This window comes from Podarcis bocagei, assembly GCF_964188305.1.
Source record: "Podarcis bocagei genome assembly, chromosome: 1".
Taxonomy (NCBI): Eukaryota; Metazoa; Chordata; class Lepidosauria; order Squamata; family Lacertidae; genus Podarcis; species Podarcis bocagei.
In genome coordinates this window covers 135017821-135042096 of record NC_138125.1, presented here as the reverse complement: position 1 = coordinate 135042096, position 24276 = coordinate 135017821, and the positions used below count along the sequence as shown (strand labels likewise).

Below are 24276 nucleotides of genomic sequence, written 5' to 3'. Positions count from 1 at the left end.
TGCAAGGTTGGTGCAGAATAATGATAAAAGGTTAGGCATGCCTCAGCTAGCATATGCTGAGATTTGATTTTCAATATTTGGTTTTCTGTGCTAAACCATCAAGTCCTGAAGCTACACTGTTTGCACCTCCAAATTAAAAACACGACACCGCAAACTCTTTAAATTCTTACGCTGCTCTGCCTCAGTTGTTTGGCTTGGCTGCCCCATATTCATCTCAGGTAGTCGAACTGGACTGCTGTTCTTGGCTCTGCTTTCAGCCAGACTAGAGGGGGCAGAAAAAAAGCGTTTTGGGTCACTATGTTTTTACAATACAGCTGATGTAAATACAATCGAATTGTCATCGCTTGTAAGAAGGAACAGTCTTCACCAGAAGAAGAAGAGTTTGGATTTTATATCCCGCCTTTCACTCCCTTTAAGGAGTCTCAAAGCGGCCAACAATCTCCTTTCCCTCCTCCCCCACAACAAACACTCTGTGAGGTGAGTGGGGCTGAGAGACTTAAAGGAAGTGTGACTGGCCCAAGGTCACCCAGCAGCTGCATGTGGAGGAGCGGGGAATCGAACCCAGTTCACTAGATTACGAGTCTACCGCTCTTAACCACTACACCACACTGGCTCTCACCAGCAGCTTCCAGGCTCCAAGGTCATGGCAAAAGTTCCTTCAGAGCATATAAAGGGCCCTTCTGAATTAGACCAAGGTCTCATCAAACCCCACATTCTCCCGCCCCCGCCCCGCCCTTCATAAGAGCAGCCAGCTGGGTGCTTCCTCAAAGCTCACAAGGAGAGCACAAAAGCAAAAACGTTCCCTTTGTTTGCCCTCTTGGCAAGTGGCATTCAGGAGTAGGTTGTCTCTGGAACTGGAGGTTCAGCTAAGAAATGGCTGTTGATAGGCAGATATGCTTCAATGATTTAATCTCAAGCTTTGTGTGGAGGGAACCCTGAAGAGCCAGAGACCAGGCACCAAAGCCATACTGAATTGACAGAGAGAACATTGGGTTTAGCAATGCCAAACTCATGTCCTTGGAGGCACTTCATCTGCTGTGATAAGATGTAGTTTATCTCCCGCTTGGACTACTGCCATGCGCTCTACGTGGGGCTACCTTTGAAGATGACCCGGAAACTACAATTAATCCAGAATGTGGCAGCTGGACTGGTGACTGGGGGTGGCCACCAAGACCATATAACACCGGTCCTGAAAGACCTACATTGGTGCCCAGTATGTTTCCGAGCACAATTCAAAGTCTTGGTGCTGACCTTCAAAGCCCTAAATGGCCTCGGCCCTGTAGACCTGAAGGAGCGTCTCCACTCCCATCGTTCAGCCCGGACACTGAGGTCCAGCTCCGAGGGCCTTCTGGCAGTTCCCTCACTGCGAGAAGTGAGGTTAGAGAAAACCAGGCAGAGGGCTTTCTCGGTAGTGGCACGTGCCCTGTAGAACACCCTCCCACCAGATGTCAAGGAAATAAACAACTATCTGACTTTTAGAATACATCTGAAGGCAGCCCTATTTAGGAAAGTTTTTTAATGTTTGATGCGTTACTGTGTTTTTAATATTCTGTTGGGAGCTGCCCAGAGTGGCTGGGGAAACCCAGCCAGATGGCTGGGTTATAAATAATAAATTATTATTATTATTATAGAAAAAATGTGGCTGTGAAGAAAACCTGGTCACAATGAAGCTCAGCACACTGACCATAAAACACTGAACAAAAAGTGAAGTTTCTAGTCATTCTGAAGGGTGTCAGGGGACTTCTGCAGTACTTCACTGCGCTGCAAGTGGATAGGTAGCAGACTGTCTCACCTGTTAGTTTGGAGTCCCTCTTCAGGATTGCTCTTCAGAGACACTTTGGATAATTCATCTAAGGCATTTCTGTATTCCTTACAGCTGAAGAGTAAAGCAAATGCGGTGTGTTATACCAGCTGTCCAATGCAGCTCAAAGTGTGGCAGGCAAAGACAAGAGGATTTAGGTTTGCGTCCTGAGCTAGAAGCACACTTGTGTCTGGGTTGTGTCATTTCAGATTGCTCACGAGGTGCAATGCCCCACTGCAGGGCCTCCATATAAAAAATGGGGATGTCAGAGAGAAGGTTTAATGAGACTGTTTCTTGGCATGCTAGTTTTCAATGGGGGGGGGAGTTTATTAAGGGTGGGGGAGAAGGTACATAAGAACATTCAACCATGTGAGCCTCATTCAACCTGAAGTGATAAGGACCCAGATACTCGGGAGAATTTTTAACTGCTTAATTAAGACACAATTAAGAGCTTCTGCTAGTGCTGTGTCTCTGGAGGCCCTAACTGCATGTAAAAGGTAAAGGTAAAGGGACCTCTGACTGTTAGGTCCAGTCGTGACTGACTCTGGGGTTGCGGCACTCATCTCGCTTTATTGGCCGAGGGAGCCGGCATACAGCTTCCAGGTCATGTGGTCAGCATGACTAAGCCGCTTCTGGCGAACCAGAGCAGCGCACGGAAACGCCGTTTACCTTCCCGCCGGAGCGGTACCTATTTATCTACTTGCACTTTGACGTGCTTTCAAACTGCTAGGTTGGCAGGAGCAGGGACCGAGCAACAGGAGCTCACCCTGTCGCAGGGATTCGAACCGCCAACCTTCTGAACGGCAAGTCCTAGGCTCTGTGGTTTAACCCACAGCGCCACCTGCGTCCCTGGTTAGAACTGTGCAAATTTGAACACTAAGCTAGGGGAAAGGGATAAATTGGGGGTTTTCCTGAGAAAACTTGGGGGGTTTCCTTCTGATCGGAAAGCCCTAGGCTCTGTGGGGTAAAAGTGTTACTGGTTGCTAGGCTCTGTGGGGTAAAAGTGTTACTGATTACTAGGCTCTGTGGGGTAAAAGTGTTACTGGTTTTACTTTTAGCCTGCCTCATCAAAAAACGTTCAAGCTTTTTTACACACGCACACCTGTCAAATGAACATCAGAAAGCCCACTCTTCAAAGCATGCTAAAGTCACTTGACATAAAGCCAGCCATCAAAAGGTCACTGGGTGTTTATGAAAAATGCTCAGGCTTGGCTAATTGTCAAAGGAAAGAGTACCATTAGCCTCACCTGCTAATGTACCTAATATACAAGTCTCTAAAATATTATGAATCTTAGCAATATTCCTCATTGCAGATGAAAGGATACAGAGGAGGAAGCACTTCATTTCCCAAACGTGGAGGTAAGACGAATACGACGCTGTAAACCAAAACACAACAAACCAACATACCTGAGAGCAAAGGCTATGATGGAGCTTGGTTCCTTTTCACAGACGGCAATAGGGACACGTTCATGCTCATACATTAAGTAATGCTTGTCAGGCTCACTGCATTGAGAACACAACAGATTAAGCTATAATATATTATACGTTCAAGAACAAGCAATTCTACATTAACAAATCTGCCAGCCAAAAAGATAGCCAATAAATAAACTTTTCTTTGTTCAGGCTGCAGCAACATAACTGGAGTAGAGCTGAATTGTCAAACTGTAACGGCTTGCTACATATATATATTTCTATTCATGTTACAGATGGATGTGTGTTTTGATTACAGTCATACCTCAGGATGAATACGCATCAGCTTAAATATTTTCGGATTGCGCTCCGCAGTGACCAGGAAGTAATGGAGTGCTTTACTTCTGGGTTTCGCTGCTCGCACAGACGCTCAAAATGACGTCATGCGCATGCGCTGAAGCGGCGAAAAGCGACCCGTGCACGCGCAGTCGCATCTTACGTTCGCTTCAGGATGCGAACGGAGCTCCGGAACGGATTCCGTTCGCATCCAGAGGTACCACTGTACTGTTTTTATGCTAATTGTGTTTCGTGGGTGTTGTTAACTACCCTTGCAACTGACCCAGAAGAGTGTGCTGTGTTTTGCAGAAAATATGCAAGCGGTGCAGCTTTTTAACCCTTCTTAAACTAGCTAGAAGGACCATCGGATTTTTCTAAAGGCCTTTCAAACCTGAGATCCTTTGCCAACCTGGTGTATTTTTAGTTTGTTTTCCACCTCGTGACATTTTTGTATGAAAGTGTGGGGTGTGTGTGTGTGTGTGTGTGTGTGTGTGTGTGTGTGTGTAATAAAGGAGGCCTTTATAACAGAAGACCTTTTAGTGGCAGTTAGTAGGGTGCACTAGGCAGCCATCCCTGCGCTAAGCTTGGCCTAAGAGCATTCAGTTGGCTGCCTCTGACTATCACTCCATAGGAATGTTTACGAACATCATTTCACACACCCCACAATCAAATGTATAAAGATAAGCAGCCACATGCAACACAGTCAAGACAGCAAAATTCAGCTACCTGGAAAAATACATGGTGCACTGCTCCTAAGTAGTGTTGATTGTACTTACAAAGGGGATGGGATGGGACTGTAGCTATTTCCAGGTAACAAATTGGCTAGGATAGCTTTCATGGTGGACTTTTCTTTCACCTGGCTGTCTGTGGACCCCAGCAAATGCCCATCAAAGACATCTGGAAGAATAATAAAACATACGTTTCTCAATATTGTTAAAACACCAGAGTTCCAAGATTTGCTTATTCTGGGGACGTTCAGAAGTCACCTGTTATCTCTATCGTATTGATTGGTCCAGCTATTATCCAGTAAAGCCACTGCTTCTAGCAAGGCAACCGCAAAGAGATCACTATGATTTTAATATAGCTCACGGTGCCAAAAATCAGTCTCGGGGCTTTTGATAGTCCTGTGCTTGGGTCAACGTGAACAAAATGTACATGTCTAAAAAAACCTCTGCAGTTCTGAAAAAAGCAGGCATAAGCCTACAAAACCTGACTGCTGAAAATGGCAAAACTGTCAGTGATGCTGAAATGCAACTCCCTCCTCAACACCCAATTTTTGCTCACCTAGTACACGTAGAAAGGGCATGTGCTAAAGGAAGAAATGCCAAGCCTGCCATGAAGATAATTCATTGAATAAATGCATTTTTGGTTACATGGTTCAGCCGGCAGGAGGGGACGGGGAAGCAGAACAAAGGCGCTACTGAGGATGGTACCTTCCGAGCCGCTAGCGATGTCTGCTTCTGACTGTGCGTTGGCAAAAGAGGTTCCTCCTGTCAGCTGGTCCGACACGACTTCCAGAGGGGCAGGGAGCTGGAGAAGGGAAGAGCTTGTAGAGCTTTGGCTCGACAAGGTTGTCAAGAAACGGTCCTCTGCAAAATGGGGGCGGGGGGGGGGAGAACCATACACCCAGTTAATTACTTAAAAGCTGACCCAACATACAAGCCGCATATTTCTGAAGGCATTCCCTATTCGCCTCTTGCAAATTATTTAGCATAGGTTGGAAAAAAGAAAGTGGGCACACAAATAAGCATCCCTCCCATTTTTATCACTTGCATTACCCTTCATCTGCAAGAGGAACCAGCCTGTTCTTATCTATCTATCTATCTATCTATCTATCTATCTATCTATCTCTATCTCTCCTTAAAATTCCAAATAGCTAAACTTGTAGAAAAATGAACGTTGCAGTAAAAGGCGAAATGAACGTTGCAGTAAAAGGCGAAAGACTTTAAATAAAGAGGACTCTTAAAAAATAAATAAATAAAAGGTAACAGCCAGGGTCAGGAGAGAGAAATAAGCTCATAGGGATATCAGTAAGAGCATTTTCTTAGCCTGAGAGAACCAAGATGCGGAAACTAAAAGAAAATGAGCTGAGATTTAGGCTTGGGTCTTCTGATGCCAGCTTATTTACTCCTGACCACGCATCATGACAGAACAGTCCAATTACACTGAAACAACCTTGCAACCTAAGATCTGGGGACTGAATTATTTTAAAAACAGAGATCTCAGTGATGTTGCACTGAGAGTAAAATGGGCATTTTCTTCAGCTCACTGCCAGGCCTGCACAACTTGAGGCCAAGATGACTGCAGCTCACTATAGCCACGAACAGCAGCCTAACAGGTATTCAGCAGCCCCCTCCCCCCAATTTTCCTGCCAACCCGGGATGCAGTGGTCTAAGGGGGTCACAAGTTGTGTGGGCATAGCTTAAATAGAGACACTGAATGAACCTATTGCTCAATTCTAGGCAGTGTTCAAATTATGGGGCAAGGGAGGGGAGTCTGCCATTAAATCTACAAGCACTGCATGGCAGTGACACACAGCTAATAATTAGCCCTTTGAACTCTTGACCAGTGAAATCTCTGCACCAGCCAGACACTCACAGGAGGAGTCTGACTTTATTCTTGGCTGGAATTTTCAGGAATTTTTTTACTTGCTTTGTGAGAATATGAAAGGGGTGACAGCGTACTGCAATGGAAACAAATCAGTGTGATATTGTGGGGACGCTAAGCATTCCAAAAAGCGGATTTAAGTAAGCATAAGGGTACTGTGCAAAAGGACATTTCCATTTCCACACGAGACATTTCCTCTTCCTCATCTAACCCAAGGAATATTAGCCTTTAGTAATAAAGTAAGGTAAAGGTAAAGGGACGCCTGACTGTTAGGTCCAGTCGCGGACGACTCTGGGGTTGCGGCGCTCATCTCCCTTTACTGGCCGAGGGAGCCGGCGTACAGCTTCCACGATGCAAGCTTACTGAGGGGCATTCAGAGACAGCCTAACAAGTAAATGAAAGGCTGAAGTTTCTTAGAGAAGGCAAACATACCTTTCTCGCCATTTTGTAGCGCTGGAGAAACATTGCGAGGAGAGGCATCCATTGAGCTGATCTGTAGAATAAAAAGTAATCTGCATTTACCTGTTCTCCCTTGGACTCATTGGAGGCAATACGGATACCAAAACCTACACTGATATTGCTACCCAGAAGTTACCTTGATGATTAAAGAAGCAATGCCTAATTCTGGTTTCCCCTCTTTCACAAGCTGGATCCTTAACTCCAATGAAGACTAACCCAAAAAAGTTACTCTATTCATTTTACTGTAAAAACTGCAGTGGGCTTCAGGGCTGCACACCTTTGCGCACTTATTTGGAAGCAAGCAAGAACATAAAAACACAAGGAAAGCCCTGCTAGATCAGACAAAAGATCAGTCAACTCCAGCATCCTGCTGTCACAGGGTTCAATCAGAGGCCATGGGGAAACTGAGTTCCTCTCATTGGACTCACTCAGTGGGACTTGCCTCCAACAGGAATCATGCTCAGCGCCGAGACATAAAATCAGAAGACGAAATAATCCCTGGAGTTTCAGGCTGTCATGCAATCTGTCAGCCCGCTTACTTGTATCACCCAGCAAGTCAGCTCATCAGCACCTGCATGGTGGGAACGCAACTACCGTATTTTTTGCTCCATAAGATGCTCCTGACAATAAGGCACACCTAGTTTTTAGAGGGGGAAAGCAAGGGGGGAAAATTCTGTGCAGAGCATGTAAGTGGCTCTCGATTTTCTTGCTTTAAAGCAAGCAAAGCGAGAGTCTCTTACATGGCTTCTCTCCCGCTTTGCGCAGCTCTCACTTCGCTTGCCCATCCCTCCTCCTGCCTCGCTGTAAAAGAGGAGGAGGAGACACCGGGACAGGGGCTTTGCTTGCTTTACAGCGAGGTGGGAGGAAGGATGGGCAAGCAAAGTGAGAGCTGAGCAAAGCGGGAGAGAAGCCATGTAAGCGGGTCTCGCTTTGCTTGCTCTCGCTCTTTCTCTGCTGTCAGCAGAGCAGCGCAGCACCTCTTTCTCTTCTGGCTTCCCAGCGAAGCAGGAGGAGGGACGGTGCCTCTGTGCCTCTGTCTCTGCCTCTGTCCTTCCTCCCCGCTTTGCTGAGAAGCCAGCAGAGAAGCCAGACGCGCTGCACAGCTCTCGCTCTTGTTCTGCTGGCTTCCCAGCGAACCGGGAGGAGGGACGTAAGGGAGCCCTTAGACGGAGCCCCTTCCGCCCCTCATCCCACTTCGCTGAGAAGCCAGCAGAGCAAGAGTAACAGACGGGAGCCATGGCTCCGGCTGCGCAGGCATCCCTCAGCTCACGACTGCAGCTGTAGCCGAGGGATCCCTCTGACACCCAGTGCATTCGCTCCATAAGACACACAGACATTTCCCCTTACTTTTTAGGAGAAAACAGTGTTACTGAGCGAAAATACGGTAACTTCTAGCATGTGCAATGTTTTAGGAGCTGCGCTGGAAAAGCTCAGCCCATGCCACATGTCCCCTCCAGAGACACTTTGGAAGCTCGGGAGGAGACACAAGCGACACTTGTTCATTCTGCGCACGCAAACCGGTCTCCCCCAAGAAATGTGTGCTGCTCCTGCATGGAGCTGTGCCTCAGCAGGCCTAGAACCTGAGTGGGGAGCCTGAACCCGGGTGGCCAAATGCAACTCTTGAGACTCTCCTCAGGCCACACCCTCTCCTTAGCCTGCTCTGGGCTCTCTCCAGGTGCTTCTGTCTGGCTGGAGCGTGTCCTTCAACTGCGCAAACGCCTCTTGCTTGGCCTGGACAGATGGAGCTATGTGTGGGTGCATGTTTGCAGAAACCTGTGACTTTCCCAATATTATGTCAAACTTAAATGTATAAATATTTGATAATAAAGTCTAAAATTGGAGACATAATATTTGGAAATTACAAAATAAGATTTGAAAGAAGGTGAAGCACTGCTGAATATAACTTTATAAATGGGAACGCAGGAAAGGGAGATGTGAGGAAGTCCGAAAGGAAAGTTATGGAAGTTTGGTTTATTGAAATCTAATTATGCTGTATGTTGTTTGTTTTTTGTTTACTTTTTTTCTATGTTGGTGATGGTGTTTTATGTGGTTGGTGATGTATTGTTTAAAATCTTTAATAAATATTTTATTTAAAAAAAGAAAAGAAATCTGTGACTTTTCCATTGCTGGAATGCCTCCTACTGGACACAGGTGAGAACGGCACCTGTTCCTCTCTCCATTGTTTGCCCCTTGCTTTATGCACCTCCGCCAGGTGGCCTCTCTAAGGTTACTCATGAAAGGGGGTGGGGGGCCTGGAGCTGGAAAATGTTCCCCATCCCTGGCCTAAGAAGAATTGCAGTTTCAAATTCATTACCTTGCTGTCTTCACCTTGCCTCAGTCTCCCAGGGCTAGGCGGCACTGAGGGGCGTTTCCGCCCTTTCTCTTGCTGGAAGAGATCTTGTAACCTATAATAATAATAATAATAATAATAATTTATTATTTATACCACACCCATCTGGCTGGGTTTCCCCAGCCACTCTGGGCAGCTTTCAACAGAATATTAAAAATATGATAAAAGACCAAACATTAAAAAACTTCCCTAAACAGGGCTGCCTTCAGATGTCTTCTAAAAGTCAGATAGTTGTTTATTTCCTTGACATCTGGTAGGAAGGCGTTCCACAGGGCGCTTGCCACCACCGAGAAGGCCCTCTGCCTGCTTCCCTGAAACCTCACTTCTCGAAGTGAGAGAACCGCCTGAAGGCCCTGGACCTCAGTGTTTGGGTTTAACAATGGGGATAAGACGCTCCTTCAGGTATACTGGGCCGAGGCCATTGAGGGCTTTAAAGGTCAGCACCAACACTTTGAATTGTGCTTAGAAACGTACTGGGAGCCAATGTAGGTCTTTCAGGACCGGTGTTACGTGGTCTCGGCGGCTACTCCCAGTCACCAGTCTAGCTGCCACATTCTGGATTAACTGCAGTTTCCGGGTCACCTTCAAAAGTAGCCCCACACTACCTTAATGTTTACAACAGGGTAAACATTAAAAATGCTTTGATTCAAGCATATATTTCAGTGGTTGTGTGGCTTATCTGTGAGCAGGATGTCTGTATGTTTACAGTAATGCCATCCCTCTCAAATTCACACTAGGGTCTACTTGAAAGATAGTATTTGCAAAGAAATCCAGTACTTTTCAACACCTGCGACTGACAAATTGAAAGGGAAAATACCCCTACTTTGTAGAGAAAGTCTATCTATGCCACAGTACTGAAATTACGCACCAGCCAGGGCTATCCAATGGAGGCGGCAAATTTCAGGGGGCTGTGTCATGGCTGGTGATCGCAGGAGCACCAGAAATTTAATAGCTGCCACTCACTCACCTGTTATTCCAAGCTTGCAGCATCTCACAGAGGCTCTGTTTTTTGGCTATTAGAGATTCAGAAACTGATTGCAGCTGCTGAGGAGTGTCAAGGGACGAAGAAAGCATCCTAGCTTGGATTTTCTCTATCCAGTTGCGAAACTCGACTTCCTCCATCTGTCCAAGGACAGGGATACAAACATTGCAATGGCTCTTCTTGGGCAAAGACCTACCCATGACCTGTCTGCAATGTCTCCTCCTAGCAAGCTATCAAACACAAATCAAACTTCCAAGAAAGGGAATGCTGAGTAGGCAAAACCCATATTTTCTTTTATATAAAAAAAAAAACAGCACAGAAAGATTTACCATTATCGTGGCCAAGTACTTCAGCTACAACTCTGCCCCTCCCGCTACTCTTTTCTTAGAAAAAAATTATTCATGATTTTCAATTTTATACATATCAATAATTTTACAATCATTTTAACATTTCAAAACTCAACTTCCTTCCCCCTCTTTCTGCGGTTCCTTAAATTTATTTTTTATATTTTCTGCATATTCCAAATTAATTTAACTTAAACATTCATTCATCTACTTTAAATGTATACGCTTATAAAACTGCAGGTTATTACAATAATCCTGCCAGGGTTCCTATCTGTTTATAATTTATTTGTAAATATTCAATAAACCATTTCCATTCTTTTATAAAAAGTTTGTTATCTTAATTTCTAATTTTTCCTGTAAGTTTTGCCATTTCTGCATGTTCCATAAGTTTTTGTATCCATTCTTCTTCCATCGGGACTTCTTCTGTCCATTTTTGGGCAAATAACATTCTTATTGCCGTAGTGGCATACATATAGTTTGACTAGTTCTCTCCCTATGATTCCCAAAAGGAAAGCTTCTGGCTTTTTTTTACAGATGTTATTTTAAACATCTTTTTCAATTAATAATATATCATTTCCCACTACTCTTTATTGAGAGAGAACTCAAGAACAATGCCCAAAGTGCTCTCAGCTCCCCCAGAAGTTGTTGGACTACAACTCCCATCATCCCTAGCTAGCAGGACTAGTGGCCAGGGATGTTGGGAGTTGTAGTCCAACCACATCTGGGGGACCCAAGGTTGAGAAAGGCTGGCTGAGAGTGTAGAACTGCTGTCCTCCACACGGCATTCTCTTCAGCCTCATGTAAACTGCACCCTGGATCTGCTGGCTGTGATGCAAGAATCGGAAGCCTGTAACATTGCATATACCGTATTTTTTGCACCATAACACTCACTTTTTACCTCCTAGAAAGTAAGGGGAAATGTCTGTGCGTGTTATGGAAGGAATGCCTACGGGTGGCATGCCTACGGATTTTCCTCCTCTAAAAACTATGTCCGTGTTATGGTCGGGTGCGTGTTATAGAGCGAAAAATACTGTAATTAGCGTGCTTTTCTCCACAGAATACATCAAAAATATTTTACCTCCTTTTGGGCAAAAAGATCCTCCATCTTCTCCTCTCTTGTTTTGCTAAAAGTATCTGTTTTCAGAGAGGTGAGGCGCTCATCCACGGCAATATATACCTGAGACACCCTAAAACAATGAGGCCAAAGTTTGGAACGGAAATGCACACCTTTCAGGTTTTGCCACAATACACCCACATTAATCTTGAATACTATGGGATGTGATTATACACCTGTTGAGCTTGAGCTACTCTAGGCAGCTTCACACTTGGCATATACGATACTTTGAGATAGCACAAAAGCACGGGTATCCTCACAGAAATGTAATTACGTGGTAAAACACACATGATGGCACATCTGTGCAGTTCATGGCTTTGGTTTTTTTGAGATGAGATGCTTCACTGCCCTGCAAAACTTTTTTGCAGAACTATGCAAAATGTTAAAACAAAACAAAATGCTTGATTTCCTTTGCATTACACAAACGTGATCAGAACTTGGATTTTGTCCAAGTGCAAAATTTCAGCTTTTTAAAATATAGAGTACACACAGCCCTGAATGCATCATAAAAGGTAAAGATAAAGGACCCCTGACAGTTAAATCCAGTCGCAGATGACTCTGGGGTTGCGGCACTCATCTCACTTTACAGGCCGAGGGAGCCGGCGTTTGTCCACAGACAGTTTTCCGGGTCATGTGGCCAGCAGGACTAAGCCGCTTCCAGAGCAGCACACGGAAACGGCATTTACCTTCCCACCGGAGCAGTACCTATTTATCTACTTGCACTTTTTGGCATGCTTTCGAACTTCTAGGTTGTCAGGAGCAGGGACCAAGCAATGGGAGCTCACCCCATCAAGGGGATTCGAACCGCCAACCTTCTGATCGGCAAGCCCAAGAGGCTCAGTGGTTTAGACCACAGCGCCACCTGCTTCCCTACAAATGCATCATAGCTGTTGTCTAAAGGAACTATAAGGCATGTCAAAGCAAAGACTCCACCTATCAGAGGTAAACATTATTGCATTGGGGTAGAAGGCTCTCAAAGTTTAGATTTTACAACTATCAGAACAAAGAGGTACACTTCTGAGATGCAAATGTGGATCTTGAACTAGGGGAAGGGCCAAGCATCATTCTTATCGCTTATCACGTCTCCCCACCAAGTCAGTCCATCTCACTGCCTCTTTCCTGAGAAGTGGCTGGAAGAAGGAACTTAAGGGGGATGTGAAGTTCTACGCAACTGCAATATGTCAACACATTGTAATTACTTTTCCTAATCAAACCCCAAATCTGTATAGGGTCAGCGTTATATGACCTAGCTGTGCCCACAGGAATATCCCTGAACAGCTCAGAATATCCTGGAACACAAATCACAACTGCCACATCAGGAACAAACCACTGCGTTTCATTTGGAGCAAAACAAACTGCAATCCCTGGTTCAGGCATAATGCTAAGCAAAGGACCGCGGTTTGTTGCTCCAACCTGCTCTAAGGGAAAGAGGAAAGCAGCGTCTCATGGCAAGCCATGAATTATCAGTTATTGCAACATGAGAACACGACCAATCCAATGCAAGGCAATAGCAGTTAAAGAGCCATAATGGAAATGCCATTATCAGGTTAAAAGGTAAAGGGACCCCTGACCATGAGGTCCAGTCATGACCGACTCTGGGGTTGCAGCGCTCATCTCGCTTTATTGGCCGAGGGAGCCGGCGTACAGCTTCCGGGTCATGTGGCCAGCATGACTAAGCCGCTTCTGGCGAACCAGAGCAGTGCACGGAAACACCATTTACCTTCCTGCCGGAGTGGTACCTATTTATCTACTTGCACTTTGACGTGCTTTCGAACTGCTAGGTGGGCAGGAGCTGGGACCGAGCAACGGGAGCTCACCCCGTCGCGGGGAATCAAACCGCCAACCTTCTGAAGCAAGTCCTAGGCTCTGTGGTTTAACCCACAGCACCACCCACGTCCCATTATCAGGTTAGACATACACTAATCTGGAGGGGGAAGGGGAGAGAACAGGTGTAGATACTTACTTTTGAGAAAAATCCTTCAGGTCTTGAAGCATGGCAACCTTATGCGGAACCTGGCGTTTTATGTAGATCTTGGGATTTGGAACGCACACTTCTAGCAACCGTATAGGAGAATAACTAGGAAGAGAACATAGCGCATTTTCAAACTGGGCCATATTGTTAACACAGGCATCATTTTGTATGGTGTCTGAAATTCAGGACCCCTAAATTTTAACAAACTGATTTGTGAATTGCCCGTAAGACAGAATCAGAAACGATGGTTTGAGGAGGACTGGAAAACACCAGTTTTTGCTAATGGTGGTCATGCCTCCTGCTCAAATATGGGAAAATAGAGAGGCTGGGATATGTTGAGTTGTTGGGTGCTAATATTTTATTCAGGATAAATAAACAAGAATAATTTTTTTTGGGGGGGGTAGCTTAGAAACTATGTTCTTTGTGTACCAGATTAAAAACAAGAGTGGGGTTTTAAAAATCATTCTTGAATGTTTATGTTATAATAATAATAATAATAATAATAATAATAATAATAATAATAATAATAATAATTTATTTGTACCCCGCCCATCTGGCTGGGTTTCCCCAGCCACTCTGGGCAGCTCCCAACTGAATATTAAAAACACAATACAGCATGTTGAGCAGAGCAATCTTATATGGAGCCGAGGAGGAAGGAAGAAATGGATCCACTGCCTGAGATGAAGCCCTGCCAGCTCTTGGTAGCCAAGGCAGAAGGTTGGTGGGTGTCTCTTCCTTCCTCTGTGCTAGGCCAACTCTAGGTTGGCATAGCTGAGGGGCCTGAGCACTGGTCCTCTCAGGGTATCTAAAGCTATCAGCACTCCACACCCAAAACGCCCTGTTTCAGGCTCACGTGCTACTGCAAACAGTAGCTTTTTGACCACCTGGGCAGAGTCAGGGTCTCTGCCACAGTGAAGCCCCACCCAACAGCCCTCTTCTCCATCAGGGGACACTGGCAGAGGCACCTACATGCCATTCTGACCGCCCGCCCTCCCCACCCCCCCAACACCATCGCTGCAGTGGATAGGTTACAACTCTTCTTAGCATGAAAACAAAAGGTGAAAGAAAAAATTACCTACATCAAAAGATCACCAAAATTTATAATTATAAAATATTTTGATGATGTTTTGCTGACCCACTAAGATCATGGCTTGTGGGCTTTATGATTTGGTATTCCACACATCCTAACAAAACTAATTGTGTTTGATTGTTTTCTTTCCATTGTTCCGACTATGTTTCACCCTTATTTGCTTTACTGGCTAATTCTACTAAAATAAAAGTTATTATTATTTTTAAAGGCTGACATGTTACTCCATATATTTATTGTATTTTTGATTGCAGGGGTTTATACGAATATAGTCATACCTCGGGTTGAAGTAGCTTCGGGATGAATATTTTCAGGTTGCGCTCCACGGCGACCCAGAAGTAATGGAGCGCATTACTTCCGGGTTTCGCTACTCACGCATGCACTCAAAATGACGTCATGTGCATGCGCGGAAGCGACGAAACACGACCTGCGCACGCGCAGATGCGCACTTGCGTCTTATGTTTACTTCAGGATGCAAACGGGGTTCCGGAACGGATCCCGTTCGTATCCAGAGGTACCACCGTATGTACAGTATTTCTTAAAATAAAAAGTACCGTATTTTTTGCTCTATAAGACTCACTTTTTCCCTCCTAAAAAGTAAGGGGAAATGTGTGTGCGTCTTATGGAGCGAATGCAGGCTGCACAGCTATCCCAGAAGCCAGAACAGCAAGAGGGATTGCTGCTTTCACTGCGTAGCGATCCCTCTTGCTGTTCTGGCTTCTGAGATTCAGAATATTTTTTTTCTTGTTTTCCTCCTCCAAAAACTAGGTGCGTCTTGTGGTCTGGTGCGTCTTATAGAGCGAAAAATACGGTAAATAAAATAAAATCAGGCCACTTATCTCCTGAATTTGCAGAGGGAGGTAATAAACCTTTGGAGGGAAAGCCTTCTTACCTGAAAGAGGCCACCATCTGATTGTAAGAGAAGTACTGGTGGTAGTCATGATGTATGGAGTGGCCACAGGGTTCCGCGTTGGCCCTTCGGGTGTATTGGTGCCCATAAAAGCGCAGCTCAAGGTATTTGGCAAAGGACATGGACCAGGAGTCATTGGAAAGCGGAACTACTGGTGTTACCTGGAAAAAAGTTTGTGGTTTTATCTGAGCACTTTGGCGACACGCAGAAAAATCCACCCAAGCCACATCTATGACTTAACATGAGTTTCAGCAGTTCTTGGGTGTGACTTAGAATCTACAACACGCCCGCGCATAGCTTTGATTTATGTAGGAAGGAGTCAGCAAAACAACAAGGCCAGCACACCTCTAGATAACAGTGTCACTGGGACAGAGGTAGCAAATGAAACTGCTGACTTGGAAGTCTGGCTGCAGAAAAACACAACTCTCAAAAAGCACAAATAGTCCATATTGTGGCACACTCTTTCACAGCATGAAAGCACTGCTGGTGCAGTCTGTTCACATCGATTTATTATGCTGCTTATTGCTAGGAGGTCTCCAGTTGAAATCTCACTTCTGCGCATAAACATATAGGACGGGGCTTAGGCAAGCTGCTATCGCCCAGCCTCAGTCACCCACCTGTATTATGGGTATACTGTTCCTTGGCACACACCACTTGAAGAACTATGAAGTACAGCAGAAGATTAGAGTATGTAAAAAGCGTAGCATAAATGCAAAGTATCGTATTCAGGCCTACTAACTTAATTTTAAGTTCAAATGCAGTATTTTTATACGGTGTAACAGAAATGATTTCACGTGGAAATGCAAAGTCTCTCTAACAAATGCTAATAGCCAGAAGCGGTTTAGTCATGCTGGCCACATGACCCGGAAAAGCTGTCTGTGGAAAAACGCTGACTCCCTCAGCCTGAAGCAAGATGAGCATCACAACCCTGTAGTCGCCTTTGCCTGGTCTTAACCATCCAGGGGTCCTTTACCTTTTTTACCTTTACCATTACTCTACTTAGAAAGCAGCTCTTTTTAAGAAGGGTGATCTTCACACATCACGAATGCTGCCCCAGCAGTTCATGAATTATCAGCTCTTAAATTCCATCTTTGAGGGTTTTCTTCCCCTGCTCCCACAACAAAGGTCTGTCAAGAAGTCCAATCCATGTCTCATGGGCTGCAAAGCCAGTTCCAAAAGCAGTATTTCCTTGCCCCACAGGCGTGAATTCTGCTTCATATTGGTTTAGTATCCCACTGTGCGACACTAACCAGGATCCCTCTTAAAGCCTGGAGTTGCAAACCCACCCCAAACTCTGGTTAAAAAAGGTAAAGAGACCCCTGACCATTAGGTCGTCGTGACCGACTCTGGGGTTGCGGCGCTCATCTTGCTTTATTGGCCGAGGGAGCCGGCGTACAGCTTCCAGGTCATGTGGCCAGCATGACTAAGCTGCTTCTGGCGATGCAGAGCAGCGCACGGAAACGCTGTTTACCTTCCCGCCGGAGCGGTACCTATTTATCTACTTGCACTTTGACGTGCTTTTGAACTGCTAGGTTGGCAGGAGCAGGGACCAAGCAACAGGAGCTCACCCCATCGCAGGGATTTGAACCGCCAACCTTCTGATCGGCAAGTCCTAGGCTCTGTGGTTTAACCTACAGCACCACCTGCGTCCCTGGTTAGAACTGTGCAAATTTGAACACTAAGCTAGGGGAAAGGGATAAATTGGGGGTTTTCCTGAGAAGGGCAGTCTCTTCATAACAGAGTCCTGTAGGTAGTCACTATTATCTTGATAGTAAAACAATACAAACGGTATTTGGTATGATTAAACAAAGTTTTTGACAAGAGAATGAAGGGTACAAGGCTTAAATTTGCCTTGAATCACAATTAAGACATCTTAATTAAGGACATGCAACCTTGCCCTTCACAGATTACTTTGAATCAAAGGCAGGAACTTAAAAGAAAGGTGGCCTTTGTGTAATTTTTGTGTGTTCAGCTTGGACGCCACCTCCATGTTTCTGGCCCCTGACCGCACCTTTGCTAAGCAAGCATCCACACTCAAAGTCCACTTCGTGATACAAAAGCTTGTGATAACTGACTCACCCAAACAAAACAAAACCACCACCGCAGAACGGAGATCTCTCATTACCTGCTTGCACATCCTACACCAGGAGTAGGTGAGAATCGTGTGCTGATAGCCCGGCACCGGGGAATCCAGTTCCTTCAGTATGATCTGGACGCAGCCTTGCCCGTGGACAAAGCGACGGATGTGGTGCACCATTGGGGTATCGCAGAACATGCTTGGGCACTGGTAGGAAGGCCTGGGAAGAACAAAGGGCAAAAATGTGAAGCAAACATCTTTCACTTGGCAATCCTCTTCAGTCCGTTGCAGGGGCAGGAAACAGAGGGATCCCCAGGAGTTGCTGGACTACAACGCTCAACTGCTTTGACACTGGGGAACTTGCAGTTTTGCAAGGGCCACAAACGGCTCTGCCTGCATTTGTGAGGAGTCAGATCTTTGAGTGTGGCAGCAGCTGTGCTTTGTGAACTCCCTGCTTATTGACATAAAGCTGGCATCCTTGCTATACAGTGGTACCTCGGGTTAAGTACATAATTCGTTCCAGAGGTCCGTACTTAACCTGAAACTGTTCTTAACCTGAAGCACCACTTTAGTTAATGGGGCCTCCTGCTGCCGCTGCACGATTTCTGTTCTCATCCTGAAGCAAAGTTCTTAACCCAAGGTACTATTTCTGGGTTAGCGGAGTCTGTAACCTGAAGTGTATGTAACCTGAAGCGTATGTAACCCGAGGTATCACTGTATTGTTCTGGACACCAGCTGAAAGATTTATTTTAGCAAGACTACATTAATTTCTGGGGTTTCCTTCAGCTTTGCTGATTTTATCTGTTTGATTGATACTTATTATTCTTGACTGCTCAGACATACTTTTCCCTGATTTAAGTGGCATATCTATGCTTTGCTATATAAATAAAAATAAATTACCAGCCATGCTAGCAGTGCCTGGTGGAAGCTGGGAGCCCAAAACATCTGGGGGACCACCAGAGAGCTCTGAAGGGTCCGCTGCTTCCTTATTTTATTTTATTTTATGCTGTGCCTCTTATGAAGACGATACATGCACTTCCTTACAGTGGCACATTGGCTGTGTCTATAAAGCGTGAGAAAACCTTGCCTCAGGAGGCCTGCTTGTGGCTTCTCCACATGATGGCAGCCTTCTTCTTGCTTACTGCCTCCATTCTTCTCCAAGCACTGAAGAACACCTCAACTTTCTCCTCTGTTCAAACGCTACGGTTCCATTGTTTATATTCAGGAACACATGGTACTTAGAGGGACCACTTTGAGGGGTTGTTTTTATACACTCAAGCAGTGTATAAATTTTATGAAGTGAATGAAATCTAAGAAAGTTGAAATTTCTTACCTGAAGCAATACCTTTCTAGAAACACCCCCAGAGTGAGGTCATTCTTTCCATAGAACTCCATAACCACCATCCTAAAGTGACCGAGAGCAGAACAATGATTCTTTGGGTGGTTTGAGAATGGTTGTCGAATACATTCCTATAACGTTCAGGAGGGAGGCCTGTACTTTTTCTGACCACCAGATAAATCGAAGTGTGGTTCCAGAGACAGGCACAGGCTCCATAAAAGCCATGGGGGAGGGCGATCAATCACAGACACAGCTTGAACTTACTCCCCATTAATTATCAGCATTAAACTATGTCACAATGTAGCACCTGCAAAGCTGCCGAGCCATTTCCCTACATCCAACATCCATGGCCATTATCTGGGGATAATATCATGATACATGAGCTGTAAGGTTGAAGAACACTGGTCTAAATTACAGCAATGGTGTGGAAGCAATGTGGCTATCCCATTCTTCCTTACAATGAGGAAGAAAGCATGGAGGATGCAGCATTTGGAAAGAACACTCTACCTAAATGTGAAAGGCACAGGTAATAAATGCACTGCATCTGGAAATAGCTATACTGGATCTTCCAGCTGCAACGGCAGAGATGCAATATTGAACTTCCACCAGCAGAGGGTGAAGTTTTGCAGCAGCAGCAAGCGAACTCAAAGGTAGCACAAGCTGCAAGCAGCCAAAGCACAAAAACATGCAATTGTGTTTTCACTGGTTTTCAGGACTAAGGTCTTAGGTGGCGGAACCCCAAGAGGTGTTGCCTCAGGTTGCCCCTGGTCAGGACCCACTGCCTGGTCGCTACCTGGTCAACAATGCCACCAAAAAAAATAAGGTGAAAAATTAAGATAGGAGTTCCCTACTGCGCTTGAGTTAAAGGGGAGTCCAGGATGGAAGGTCAGGGAAGACTACTGATCTGGGTGATACAAGGTAAAGGTAAACGGAACCATGACAGTTAAGTCCAGTCGCGAATGACTGGGGTTGCGGAGCTCATCTCGCTTTACTGGCCAAGGGAGCCAACATTTGTCCGCAGACAGAAACACCGTTTACTTTCCTGCCAGAGCGGTACCTATTTATCTACTTGCACTTTGACATGCTTTAGAACTGCTAGGTTGGCAGGAGCAGGGAGCGAGCAACGGGAGCTCACCCCGTCACAGGAATTCAAACTGCCGACCTTCCGATCGGCAAGTCCAAGCAGCACAGTGGTTTAAACCACAGCGCCACCCGCGTCCCTGGGTGATACAAAAGTATGCCCTAATCTTAGAAACGGCTTGATTTTAGAAAACCAATTATTTCTCCAATTAACATTGAAAGGGTTGCCTGTACACTTTTGCTTTGCATTAGCGAGTTTTAGGTCTTAGGCAGATTTTTTTAAAGGGTGCCACCCACCTGGTTCCTGACTATACTCTTAAAGCAGTAAGTGAGGAATGCATGATTTACTTCCCAGACTGGGAAATAGGGGTGGAAGGAGTGGCTCAAATCCCCTACACAGGGCTAACTTCCTCACTGCCTGTCCTTCAACATCCTCCCTAACTGAGAGTGCTCTGGGAGGAGATGGAGGAGAGTTGGAGGTCTTCCAGGTCTTTGTGCAAGTCCCCCAATCCAATAAAAAATACCTGTCTGTGCTCCCTTACAGTCCCTCCGCCCCGCCACTGTCCCTGTCCAGGGTGATGCACCAGTTACCCACTGCACAGCTCCCACCTCCACTTTACACAGAAAGGGGGAAACTCACTGATAGTTAGGAAACATTTAAATTAGGTCAGAGGGAAAGCGAAAGCAAACCAATGTCGCACCATGGGCTAACGCAGGCACTTGGAGCATTGCTGGACTGGGCTGAAGAGCTGCTGAACAAGACGCAGAGCCTCTGATGGTTTGCAGGGCTAAGACAGTCCACCTGGCAAGACACATCCCAGGAGAAAGAATTAACACACCTTAGAAACTGAGATACGAAAGCTTGGAGCTAAGTGGCACCTTAAACCTAGGTTATGGGCGCAACAACGGAATGTCTAGGCGCTCTTTTTTATAAGAAGTATACAAAGCTGAAAATGAATGAACTGCAGCTAAAATATTACGTTCATTTTTCACATGGTCTAGTCCTCAAACACAAGGCCCGCGGGCCGAATCCGGCCCACCAGACCTCGTCATGTGGCCCGTGTAGCCGCCGCCGGCTGCCAGCCTTCACCTTTTATTCTCGCTTTTTTTTTTTTTTACACAAGAAAGCCGCCTCTTCAGCGCATGCGCGGCAGCCTACAAGCCAGAGAACGTCTGCCCTCTAGCGGCACCAGCCGTTCTACACAGGAAACCTCCACTTTACACATAGTCCTACAGATACAACCGGCCCTTTGAGGGTGACCAAACTGCTGATGCGGCCCCCGATGAATTTGAGTTTGACACCCCTGGTCTAGTCCTTCCCCTGACCACCCCCCTGATATTCTGAAGAGGGTCTCTTCCCCAGTCTTCAGAAGTGGGGAGCTGGAAGTGGGGAGGCAGAAAAGGGTCCTCCTTTCCTTCCATTCTGCAGTTTTAAACTGAAATCTTAGGCACAGTGCTGTGCCCAGAACTCAGAAACTGTTCGCGCTAATGAAATTCCCTGTCGTAAAATGCGCCTAGAACAGTGGGAGTTTCTAACACTGACCGCACCACTTCCACTCGTGCAATAGTATCGTTCAGGAAGTAACAAATGGCCTTAACTCCAATGCAATTCAAACCAGATTTTTTTGGGGGGTGGGGGCATTTTAACTTAATTTGTACAATTGCCCAAGGTTATATATTCTATTGACAGGTTTTATGAAAACAGGGAATAGATTTTGGAAATTATCACTTTGATAGACTATACAAACATAAATATGAAGCATAAATGTATTTTTCACTTGCATGTGAATAATCTGTCCCACCCTCAGCTTCCCTGCTTTTCTATTTATTTTTATAGCAGTTAGGAACATAGGAAGATGCTTTCTACGAAGTCAGACCACTGAGTCTCCTTATCTGCATTGACCGGAAACCATTCTCCAGGGTTTCAGACAAGGAATCTTTCCCAGCCCTGCCTGGAGATATTGTGGGATGAATCTGGTGTAGACACAGGGTTTTCATCCACAGATCCTTCCTTACACGTGCACAGAGTTGTGTGTGAAAATTCTGTGCAACTTGGGGAGTGGGGGGCATGGCGGTTTCAAGACGTTTAAGAAATGCAGCTGGAGTTTGAGCATCTCTGTCTAAAATCAAACTCTGCTTTCTTTTAAGATTTGTGATGAAGGGGGCAGGCCATCCCTCTAAAACCCTACACAAAAACAACAACCCCAGCGTATTGTAAGTGCTCACTTTATGAGACCATAAGGATTCGTTCTGAATGAACCCTCTGTCGTCGTCATCACTCCGGAGTCCAAATTTCATGCCGGACGCCTCTTTAGAAGACTGAGCAAATGGGTCCGAATCCTTTCGCACAATCCTTCCTCCTCTGGCCCGGAAGTCGGCCAGCATTCTGGCCAGACTATGGCTGCTGTTCAGGTGCTCAGCGATCCGGGTGCTGACAAGCTGGTGGGAAGGTAATATCTGGACAGGCTTGGCCGGGACGCTTCCATTCATGCCTTGCAAGCCAGACAGGTCTCTTAACAGCTGCTTCTTCCTTCTGCTGTCCATCTCCTTGTACTCCTTGCTGAGCCGAGGAGACACATAGACCTGCTCCAAGAAATACTCCCTCGTAGGGCAGCGCATGCCTTTCTCCGTCAGCAGAAAGGGCTCGCGGAACTTGATCACCGGGGAGGCGCAGAGGATAATGTCCTTTAGCTCTTGCTTAAAAGCCAAGGAGAAGGTTTTGAGCCGGTCTTCTGAAGACGTCACTTCCTCTGTAACATACAATCCAGTGTCATCCTGCAGAGGGTCCCGAAATTCCCTGATCTGACCTTTGGGCTCCTGGAAGTCGTCCATGTGCCTCAGACTCTCCAGAGGCTCACTGTCCAAAATCCCCAAGTGTTGGTCAGTCAGCTCGAGGGGTAACAATGTCTCTGGCACCAACACTGGCGTTACAAAAGGGGCTCTATATGCAGAATTCATTAAGAAGTGCAAATGCTGTTTCTGGGGGGCAAATGCTTGTAGATCGCCCATACCCTGGCCGTCCTCTTCTGTCAAAGTCCTTTGTTCCAGGGAGCCCATCTCATCTGAGGACCCCAATTCTGAGATAGCGGGCAGCTTCTCGGGGGCCCCGTCTGCATCTTTCCCTGCTGTGCTGCTTTCTTGCTGTCCGTTTTCTTCCTCCTGCCCTTCAGGCAGACAGTGGAAGGAGTCATGTCTGGCCAACATTGGAGGCATAGCAAACTCATCCATAAGGAAGGAGATCTCCAGCTGGGAATGATAAGCCACACAGATCATGAAAATGAGGATCTCCTTCACGCGAGCCAGCTCGTAATCCCCCGCGCCGCGCAGCTTAATGGTGCATCCCAGGTGCTGGGGGCAGCCTTCAAAAAACATCAGGGTTTTCGTTTGCTCTGGAAAAAAGAGGAAGATAAAAGTTGTGGTCGTTTCTCTCTTTTTGTTAAAACTGGGCGGGTTCTTTAAGTGGTCAGCTGGTATATATATCCCAGAGTTACAAATGGCTTTAGATCTTTTTCAGAATGTAATAATAATAATAATAATAATAATAATAATAATAATAATAATAATAATTTATTATTTATACCCCGCCCATCTGGCTGGGCCTCCCCAGCCACTCTGGGCGGCTTCCATAAAAACCAAAAATACAGTAAAATATCACACGTTAAAAACTTCCCTGAACAGGGCTGCCTTAAGATGTCTTCTGAATGTCAGGTACTTGTTTATCGCTTTGACATCTGCTGGAAGGGCGTTCCACAGGGCGGGCGCCACTACCGAGAAGGCCCTCCGCCTGGTTCCCTGTAGCTTTGCTTCTCGCAATGAGGGAACCGCCAGAAGGCCCTCAGCGCTGGACCTCAGCGTCCGGGCAGACTGATGGGGGTGGAGACGCTCCTTCAGGTATACTGGACCGAGGCCGTTTAGGGCTTTAAAGGTCAGCACCAACACTTTGAATTGTGCTCGGAAATGTACTGGGAGCCAATGTAGGTCTTTCAAGACCGGTGTTATATGGTCTCGGCGGCCGCCCCCAGTCACCAGTCTAGCTGCCGCATTCTGGATTAATTGCAGTTTCCGGGTCACCTTCAAAGGTAGCCCCACGTAGAGTGCATTGCAGTAGTCCAAGCGGGAGATAACCAGAGCATGCACCACTCTGGCGAGACAGTCCGCAGGCAGATAGGGTCTCAGCCTACGTACCAGATGGAGCTGGTAAACAGCTGCCCTGGACACAGATTTGACCTGTGCCTCCATGGACAGCTGTGAGTCCAAAATGTAGGCTGGCCTTCCCCCACATTCCCCATTGCTTGGAGTCATGTGCCAAACCATACGGATCCCTGCGGCCACTTCCATAAAGGAGTAATGCAGTTAAGCTGTTCATTAAAATTGCTCATGCACTTCGAGCCAAATGCAAAACTAGCAG

At 46.0% G+C, this 24276-nt stretch overlaps 1 protein-coding gene across 5 annotated transcripts in view; it reads right to left on the bottom strand.

Moving 5' to 3' along the window:
- The window catches only part of PIKFYVE (phosphoinositide kinase, FYVE-type zinc finger containing), a 97580-nt gene that overhangs the window by 14776 nt on the left and 58528 nt on the right, over positions 1-24276 (bottom strand). For all 5 annotated transcript variants that reach the window (XM_081191646.1, XM_081191645.1, XM_081191647.1 and 2 more), the window contains 15 exons: positions 22095-23257; positions 20570-20670; positions 18783-18854; positions 17498-17669; positions 15355-15533; positions 13367-13480; positions 11368-11476; positions 9931-10085; positions 8928-9018; positions 6587-6647; positions 4981-5136; positions 4324-4444; positions 3209-3304; positions 1793-1876; positions 171-262 (listed from right to left, as the gene is read on the bottom strand). In XM_081191646.1, coding sequence (XP_081047772.1) covers positions 171-262; positions 1793-1876; positions 3209-3304; positions 4324-4444; positions 4981-5136; positions 6587-6647; positions 8928-9018; positions 9931-10085; positions 11368-11476; positions 13367-13480; positions 15355-15533; positions 17498-17669; positions 18783-18854; positions 20570-20670; positions 22095-23257 — 2766 coding nt within the window. The remainder of the gene's footprint in view (positions 1-170; positions 263-1792; positions 1877-3208; positions 3305-4323; positions 4445-4980; positions 5137-6586; positions 6648-8927; positions 9019-9930; positions 10086-11367; positions 11477-13366; positions 13481-15354; positions 15534-17497; positions 17670-18782; positions 18855-20569; positions 20671-22094; positions 23258-24276) is intronic.